Source organism: Oratosquilla oratoria, chromosome 25 (genome assembly GCF_046742065.1).
Source record: "Oratosquilla oratoria isolate Oo_2021 chromosome 25, ASM4674206v1, whole genome shotgun sequence".
NCBI lineage: Eukaryota > Metazoa > Arthropoda > Malacostraca > Stomatopoda > Squillidae > Oratosquilla > Oratosquilla oratoria.
Window position 1 is genome coordinate 42460068 of NC_134801.1, and position 10000 is coordinate 42470067.

A 10000-nucleotide genomic window follows, 5' to 3' on the forward strand; every position below is an offset into this window, starting at 1 on the left:
TTCACGTCAGCACAGATGTCAGCATAAGGTGTTGTCAGGAAACCCTGACACTGTCAGCGTTGTCAGAGCTGATTCATAATGATAAATATTTTAGCTCATCCTTGAGCTTATCTGTAGCAGAACCTCTGACTCCCAGAATTCCCCTAATTACCCTCCAAGCTGAATGGATTCCTTTGGCCTTGGCGCCACCTTACTGAAGCGGTTAATGACAACAACGACGACGACGGTGGCGCCACGTGCAAGGGCGTGGCGACAGACAAGGTGTTTCGTAGGAGTGGAAGAAGCAATTTGAGATGAGTGGCAAGCCCCCGCCTGCCTAGGCACCTCCTTCATCACGTTCCAGCCCTCCTCCCCTTCCCCCTCCTCCCTCCTCCCTCTCCCTCCTCCTCCTGACCCTCCTCCCTCTCCTTCCTCCTCCTCCCTCTCCCCCTCCTCCCCCCTCCCCATTCCCTCCTCATCCAATCCTCTTCTCGTTGTCCCATCCTCTCTTTCCTTCCCTTCTCTCCTGACCCCTCTCATCTTCCCTCGCCTCTCCCCTTCCACTTCCGGCTTGTGCTCTCTATGCTTTCCTCACTCCATTCTGTGTTCTTTTTCCCTTCCTCCCTTTCTCTCTCCCTCTCACCTCCGTCTCCTCACCTCTCTCTCTCCTCCACACTCCCTCTCCTCCTCCTTTCTTGTCCTTCTGCTCTCCTCTCCCTCTCCTTCCCCCTCCCTGTCCTCCCCCTCCCTGCCCTCTGACCTCTTCTCCTATCCCGCTCCCCCTCCCCTCCCCTCCATCTCCACCTACCTTACCATTCCTTCTCCCCTCCAGGTCTGCTCCCTCGCCCTCCCCCTTCCTCTCCCCTCCCCTCTCTAAGTAAGATTTAGTTTTGGGTCCCCTTCATAGAACTGAAAGCCCATTTTGTGCATCATCGACTAAAAATGTCCAGTTTCTGCTGGAACGCAGACAGTGCATATGTAAACATATAAAAAAAATGTGGTGGGGGGAAGGGACACTTATAACAAACAGTGAATAAATTTTGCTTCAAAGACCCCTCGGGACTCTGAACAAATATTTGATTTGGATATAGGTTGGACCAAGCCCCTTTCCAAACTCTTGGCTTCTGTCCCAGCGCTTTCGTCTGATCAGGGAGTCGCGTCAGCTCAGCACCAGGAAGGAACGGTGCCAAGTAGCGAACCAAAGTGCCATTCTACGGTATGTTCCTTCCTGGTTTCACTGCCTGGAAGTGTCGGTGAAGTTTCCAGGCTCCGACGCACAAATGAAACGATGCGCTGTCCTTCTCAACTCTGAATGAAGGTGGAGATGAATAAATTCGCCTGGCGGCAGCCAGGATGAAAAAAAGTTCCATCCAATAAAGAAGAGTTAATCATGTTAGGTTATGACCCGCAACCAAATGGGAAGGTGCCACAGGGACAAATAAAATGTCATGTAGGCGACCAGAAGAAAAGGAAACTGCCACCCGGCATGGAAGGGGCTAATCCATACCAATTGATTATTTGCATGTCCTAACGAGAAAACAAGATTCTCTGCGCCAAACTTGTCTCTGTAATCTGCCAGTGCCATCCACGAAAAATACATGTTTTAGGTGACTTCAATGCACTGAAAGAGCTGGTTATGTAGTATGTATGGGTCTTCAAGGTTCTGGAACTATAAAGACCCACAATTCTCCCCAGAAGCTTGGAAATTGCTGGTTTCCGGTTCCAGAGACGGGAGTCGCACCAATAGACTTGTTAAATCTTTAAAACCGCGGACTAGATAAAGAGAGGCTTGAAAAGGGAATCCTTAAATGCGCTAATTGCCATCTCCATGCGAATGACCTCAGACCTGGTTACCCAGCTCTGAAGAAACTCCGTTTCAGCCCTATGGCCCAGATAAGCATTGTTCGAATAGCTGATGGGCATATGGTGTCATAAATGGACATAGTGCCTGCAGGACCTCGTACTTTGAGTAGTTTTACATGGCTGACTCTCCGAGCGTCTAGCTTCCTCGAGCTGATGTTCAAATGGCGGCCGCAGATCGACCGATAGAGAAACCTCTGTCCTTGCTGAGTTAGTTTGTGAGTAAATTGAGTGGTGGAAATGTGAATGGCATCTGCAACGACAGCGCTGGGTTGCTGAAAGCCAGAGGTGAGACAGTGTTCCGGGAATGGCATGTGGCACCCACCATCTGTCGTTTTCTAGTCCAGTACTATTCCATCTGACTAGAAAAAGTGTCTTGTCGTCCAAACTTAGAAAGAGAAAGTGGGCCGACAAGACTCCAACAACAACGGTATTACATTACTCACTGTGGTGGGCAAGGTGCTTGTACATGTATTGCCTGAGCGTGTTAGCTGTCATCTGCTGAAGTTCCAAAAGTAGTCTGGGTTAATGCCCGGTAACTGTGTGACTGATCGGATCCGAGCGCTTCATGTTCTTGTGGAGCGACTCAAGTCTAAGCAGGGGATAATTACAGGTTATGTTGATATCAAGAAGGCGTTTGACTCAATGTATTGCAGAGTAATCTAGGATTCCTGCGGAGGTTGTTAACCTCATTTGTGACCTTTACTCTGGGACAAAGTGGTGTGAAATGTGGAGAAAGTGTCCGGCCTCTATCCTGTCAATCAGGAGTAAGGCAAGGGTGTAACCTCTCCTGGACACTTTTAAACACTTTTACAGGCTGGATATTGGACAGAACTGTCGATCAGTGTTATTGCTGGCATTCATTGACAGTACAAAGGTCATTGACCTTATCTTTACCGATGATACTGTACTTCTTTTGAGGTATTTAGAGGTCCTGGCAGCAGCCCCGAGTCTTTGTTCAGGAAAGTGAGACCTCTGGGACTCCAGCAGCTCTCATGGAAGACCAAGGTACAGGCATAATAGTGATGCATCATGTCAGAGAGTCCATCGAAGGATTGTTATTGCCCATGGTGTTATGGACTCGCTCAACCATAGTATGTGATGTTATCGATACTTATGCAAGAGGACGAAGATCTAAATCATGAAGTCGCATATGCTCCCTGTTTTGCTGTACGGATGAGAGACAGAGACACTGATTGGTGATTTGAAGAGGCGTCCAGGCGTCTTTGATCTCATATCCTTTCAAAGAATCATGCATTATCGCTAGAATGGCTTTGCATCAAACCAGCGACTTCTCCGTGAGACTTAATAAAAGCCTGTTATCGGCGTAACTCGTGGACGTGAACTTTGATTATATGGGTATGTGGCATGCTTCCCTGATGTTGAACTCACAAAGTTATCGCCACAAGAGACAGCCTTTAATAGAGACGAAGGAAACGCCCACAGAACTCGTGGTTGGGCCAAGAGTTGTTCGAGATGGCATGGGTGCCTGCATGGGACCTTGCTGAGTGGAGCAACGCACCCTATCTCCCAAGACATTTGCTTCCCACTAATTAATAAAAGATGAGGAGCCTACGCCAGGAGGCGCTGAATAACAGCAGCCCAAGCCATCACCTTTGCCCTATACGCTTGGAATGTTACTGTAACTGGCACTGCTGGGAATGCGGAGAGAAGTGCGGGAATCGAACCCACATGTAAGCGAATGTGAGGCCAGCACGCTACCGGTTACGCCAAAAGCGCACATTGAATGATGTACACATACAATTTTGTACAATGTACACGGATGGGGTGGTAAGGAATCTGTACAGAGTCTTTGATTCTTGTAAACTGGAAATAAGAACAGCGTCTTGATAGCAATCCATAAATTGAGAACTTGTTTAGGTAAGACGACGTGGCTTTCCAGCAGTCGGATTTTATCATTTGGATCGGTGGCGGTACTTACCAAGCTTAAATTTTGATGTTTTCTTCCATGATTACAACACTGAAATAGTTCGGGTCCCTTCATAAGAGCCTCTCTGATAGAGAGGAAATAAAAGTACATAGATGTTTCTTCGTGACTTACCAGATAGGAGTAAGTGGAAATAAACACTTGATAACAGTAAAATAGATCTCAGAGGCTTAATATGAAAATACATGGAATTCTACAGTACTCAACTTATGTAATTCTGTTTACTGTGTTCATTTAATGGTAAGTACGAGAGAGAGGTTACGACATAATCTTCTGTTGCTGAGCACGGATGCTGTCGTAATCCTATGAGTAGAATGATAATTTTTTCATTCACAAAGTACGGAAATGAAAGTGTGAGGACAGAATTCATATTTAACATGGCATTATTTTACGTTCACGTGACATTGTATATATTATATATACATATATATATATATATATATATATATATATATATGTATATATGTGCGTAAGTAATCACTAGGAAAAGTAAACTAACGAAGCAGAGCGCTTTCGTATAATTACTTCTTCAGTGCTGATACAAAGAATAAATTATAATTCCTTCTTTGTATCAGCACTGAAGATGTAACTAAACGAAAGAGCTCTCCTTCGTTAGTTTACTTTTCCTAGTGGTTAGTTACGTATTTTTGAACACACGTTCCTAGTGTTTGTATTGCAGTTTGCAATCGAAATATATAGATTCCCCGTTTCCAGTCTTTTCTACTCCAACAGTGGTTTCTACGTGATTGACAAATGTGTGATTACATTTTTCACCTGTAATATATATATATATATATACAGTATATACATACAGTATACGTACAACATTTATACGACAATCTTTGGGAACATATTCCCTAGTGAAATGTACAGTAAACTCGTTTTGCTTTGAAAACAGCTCGATGACACAAGTCGGTCCAGTTCTCATACAATTCAGTAAATTCGGTATGTCTGGACCTCAGTACTTCGGATTCTGGCTGAATCGTACTTGAAAGAGCAACATGTAAGCAATGTTAGCTGCAGAGTGTACTGACTTGGGCTACCATACTGTTTTTTTTTTTTTTTATATATATATATATTGTGGGTTTGTTTTTTCTTCTTAGGATATAGTCGTAAAATTCATCGGTGAAGTTTGTGCGTGTGTGTGTAGTGTAGTGTCGTGTACTGTAATGTAGTGTAGTGTGTATTAAGTGGAGGAGACAGGCAGGGAACAAGCAAAGAACTGATATTAATGTGTTGTTGTTTTTTCCTTCTGTTTTGCAGGTGCGGCACATCCGCAGAGACCAGGCTTCAACCACCCGTTCCAGAAAGAACTCGGTCAGCAAGCTTAACTCTCTTCCCTATTCCTCCTCATCGTCGTCCCCCTCCTCGTCGTCATCGCCCTCCTCCTCATCGTCCCCTTCGTCGACGCCGTCGCCTTCGTCGTCGTGTTCGACCCACGTCACTGCCATAACGTCGACTTCATCCACTTCGTCGGCGTCGCCGTCGTCGTCGTCGTCGTCGTCGCCGTCACCATTCGCGCCATCCTCCTCTTCCACTGCCACTGTGACCACCACCGTGACAGCGTCGCCCTCGGTAACGTCGTCCACAACATCAACTTCGTCAGCATCCTTGTTAGCATCCTCGTCCTCGACGTCCTCCTCCTCTTCCTCCTCCTCTTCCTCCTCGTCCTCCTCATCCTCCTCGTCCTCGTCCTCTTCCACGACTTCGAACTCTTCGTTGTTGTCTTGCATCACCACCACCACCATCACCACGTCCTCGTTCTCCTCGTCACTGTCGTCTTCCTTGTCATCCCTGCCAACTGTTGTCACGAGTCCTCGGCCATCCTCGCCCGCTCTTGTCACGCCCTCGCCGAAGACCTCCTTGTCGCCGACTTCGCCCTCGTCGCCGTCAGGCAGGTCATCGACGTCTCCGACCCCCTCGTCGCCCATCACCAGTACGGCCAAGTCATCCACTGTCCCCACCACCAAACTCTCCACCACCACCACCACGAAGCCCTTCACCACCACCACTACCACCACCGCCTCATCACGACCGTCACCTTCCTCCACTACCACCACCACTACAACTCCGAAGTTGTGTGGTATGGTCAGCTCAAAATCTCCTGTTACCGCGATCACTACCACCACCACCGCCAACAACAACAAACCGCCATCTACCGTCACCACCACGAGAACGTGCATCAGCAGTAGCAGCAGCACCACCACCAACAACAACGCTCAGCAGTCTACCACCACTACCATAACCACAACCTCGATGACCACCAACCTCAGGCCAGCTCAGACTAAACCAATTACGAGCAACCCGACCCCACCGACGAACGCCACAACCCCTTCGGTGAGTTCCACCCCTTCCGCCGCCGCCGCCGCCGCCACCAACGCCAAGTCAACGATAACTCAGCCCCCTGGCGCCACGAAACAGCCCACTGCAGCCCCCACACCCCCCGTGTCGCCGGCGCCAACGTCCTCTGTCCCCGTGAAGTGTACCACCAGCGGGACGCAGAACACCACCAAGGCGACTGTAGCCACGGTCCCTTCCTCTTCTCCCTCGACACCAGCTCTGACCTGCACCACCACGACTGCCACCACCACCAATTCGTCGGCCACCACCATATCCTTCCTCTCTTCCTCCTCCTCCTGTCCCAACCCTTCCCTTTCTTCTTCCTCTTCTGCGTCGTCTTCGACAACACCGTCGTCGTCGTCGTCGTCTTCGCCGCCGTACCCTTCATCCAATACAGTCACCTCTTCCTCCTCCTCCACCTGCCCTTCCTCCTCCTCCACGTCGTCCTCCTCCTCCTCCTCCTCCGGCAGCACAACGCCGTCTACAGCTACCACCTCCTCCTTGGCGCTGAGGTGCTCCTCTCCGTCGTCGTCGTCCTCGTTGTCACCACCGTCACCAGCAGCATCGAGCTTAACAACCATCACAGCCTCCTCCTCCACCACCACCACCACGACCACCACAGCCGCCGCTGCCACCACTGCCACAGCCACCACCACAGCATCGGTCCCCCGCCTCCCCATCCCAAGTACAAGTACGAACAAGCCCAAGGGCGAGCTTCAGAGGTCTCAGCTCAAGACTCCACCGACAAACAACCCTCGTCGTCGTTCTCGAGACCTTCAGAAGGTCGGGGACCAGACCGAGGAGACAACAGAGACCAAGAGGAAGGTTGCCGCCAGCCAGCAGGTCGTAGACTTGGAAGAAGAAGAGGAGGAGGAGGAAGTGGTGGAGTTGAAACAAAAGAAAGAGGAGAAGGAAGTAGAAGAGGTTTTGGTTGAAGAGGACGAGGAGGAAGGTGATGATGGCGGAGAAGAGGAGGAGAGAGAGAAGAGGCGAGCGACCAAATCGAGGCCACTGCGAGGAGGAGGAGGAGGAGGAGGAGGAGGAGTGGAAGAAGACGAGGAGGACCACAAGCAACCACTTCAACAGACCAAGCACGAAGAGGGCAAGTCTAAACATCCGGATAATACAGGTTTGTGTCGACTTATTTGTGATTAACATTTTATAAATATATATATATATATATATATATATATATATTATACACATATGTATATACGTATAATATATACATATAAACATATATATATATATATATATATATATATAGTATATATATGTATATATATAAATATATATATATATGTACACACACACATAAGCAACGAGCCACGGGCTTCGCTCGTCCCGGGTTCTACCGGGGCTGTGCAGTAAATGGTAATAATTAACAAAGTCAAGCTAAAACGTGCCACCTAAGGTTTGAGTTGTGCGCTTAAAGTTGAGGTGAACGTGTTGCCAAGATGAGAAAGTTAAGCGTCTCGCATGACTGCAGTCGTGATTGTCTGTTCTTCTTTATTTGGCGAAATGCAGACAATGTCATAAAAGAAAGAAGATAGAACTCTGATTATTGATAAATGCAAATCAGTTTTATGGCAACATTAGTGAGGACAGCCTTCGCCAACTTTTAAAAAATGGCAACTGGCTGGACAGTTCAACACATGAGGAGCGTAGAGGCCGAACGGAATTGGGCACCTCGGCCACTAGTTCGAGTCCGCTAGGGAGTCAACACGTAGCAGTAGAGGCCTAGCCACCTCGCAGAACAGACTGAATTACACACACACACACACACACACACACACACACACACACACACACACACACACACACACACACACACACACACACACACACACACAAATATATATATATATATATATATATATATATATATATATATATATATATATGTATGTATGCATATATGTATGTACATACACTGAATACGTGAGGTAAAATTTTGCAGGAAATCGAGCGAAGCTAATTTGAAGTCCGAGTAAACAGACATAATGGAATTTCAAACTTCCTCTTCGACAAAACTTTGTGTTCCTCTCCTTCTTCACCTTCCGTCCACTCCCTCTCTTCCTCTCACTTTCACTCTCACTTTCTCTCTTTCTCTCTCTCTCTCTCTCTCTCTCTCTCTCTCTCTCTCTCTCTCTCTTCACAGTGTGAAACGTGTATTACCCAGGATTTTCTTTATCTCAGCGTTTCTTAAACTTTTCAGACCTCAGCACTCCCTATAGTCATGTCTAGATAGTGTAGCATTATCTATACATCAGTCTACAGTAACAACCACCATTACATTACCACATGGAGCGGGGTTTTCAAACACCCATTTCAATTTTCTTCACCCTCATCCCTCCAAAGGGGCACTGGCACCCTGAGGAAACACTCCTCTGCCCGAATAAAATAACATGACGGCAGCCAGAATAAAAACACTGGAGATGTCACTAGAGGGACAACGGGGCGAGAGGAACATTCTTCGAAGTGCGCAAGGTCGTGTGGGTTCACAACTTGGCCCTCGGACGCCCCCTCGTGTGCGGAACTTGATATATGGTAACAACAGAACCGTGGGAAGGAATTGTCGTATTTGTGATTCGAAGGCTCTTGATTACTTGAGTTACTGAGTTACTTGGTTACCCGAGTTATTAAGACGTCTCCTCGGTGACCTTTCGCCGTGGTAGAGGCTTCTCTCGGCTGAATAAAATCGCCTGGCGACGTGTAGAATAAATCATATGATCATAAAACCCATCGAAAGGGGTTAACCAAGATTGCTTAGGTCCTTTCGTTGTGGAGGGAGTTTAGTCTCGACTGAATAAAAATCACCTGACGACAGGTAGAATTAAAACCTAGAGCGTTCCGACACATTGAGGCGGTGAGGGAGGGGGAGGGGGCGGGAGAGAGAGACAGCCGCCACCGCCACCACCGCCACCGCCACCGCCACCGCCACCGCCACCTGATCAAGGCCAAGGTCGCCTAAACAAAAGTTGCTGCAAACTTTGCAAGAGTCTTGTACCAAGTCTCAGTTTGTTTCTTTCCCTTGTTTCTCTGTGTGCCTATGTATGTGCGTTCATGGCGTGCTCGCGTGTGCGTGCGTATGTGTATGTACTGTGTGATTCGCCATGGTCTTGGATCACGTGTTGGACTCGTGATCGACAGCTATTACCCTCCCGGATGAGAGCTCAAAGCTCATATGTGTGTGTGTGTGTGTGTGTGCTTGCATGCGTGTGCCTATTTGTGTGTACTGGTGATCAACAGCTGTTACCCCCCCCCCCTCCCTGGACAAGTGCTCACAATTCGTATATAGACTAGTCTTTGGGTATACACACACAAACACACACACACGCACACACACACACACACACACACACACACACACACACACACACACACACACACACAAATACACACAATCCCTTTGCTTAAGGGAGACAGTAACGGATTGCATTGTTAGTGAAGCTTTCAAACCCTGAGCGTGGGATGATCTCAGGTCTGCGAGCCTGCGACACGAACCACTACACCGGCAAGCCGTGTGTGTGTGTGTGTGTGTGTGTGTGTGTGTGTGTGTGTGTGTGTGTGTGTGTGTGTGTGTGTGTGTGTGTGTTTGTTTGTGTGTGTGTGTGTGTGTGTGTGTGTGTGTGTGTGTTTATGTGTGTGTGTGTGTTTGTGTGTGTGTGTTTGTGTGTGTGTGTGTGTGTGTGTGTGTGTGTGTGTGTGTGTGTGTGTGTGTGTGTGTGTGTGTGATTGATTCACCACAGTCTTGGATCACCTGTTGGACTCGTGATGGACACCTATTACCCTCCCGGATGAGAGCTCTGGGTAATGCCGTGACCTCACGCATTCACACCCCTAACTCCTTGCCCACTAGAATTGGAGTGT

General features: G+C 48.0%; 1 protein-coding gene across 5 annotated transcripts in view; it reads left to right on the top strand.

Moving 5' to 3' along the window:
- Positions 1 to 10000, top strand: part of Kdm3 (Lysine demethylase 3) — a 1114672-nt gene that overhangs the window by 605779 nt on the left and 498893 nt on the right. For all 5 annotated transcript variants that reach the window (XM_076208685.1, XM_076208686.1, XM_076208688.1 and 2 more), the window contains one exon: positions 5051 to 7256. In XM_076208685.1, the coding sequence (XP_076064800.1) occupies positions 5051 to 7256 (2206 nt within the window). The remainder of the gene's footprint in view (positions 1 to 5050; positions 7257 to 10000) is intronic.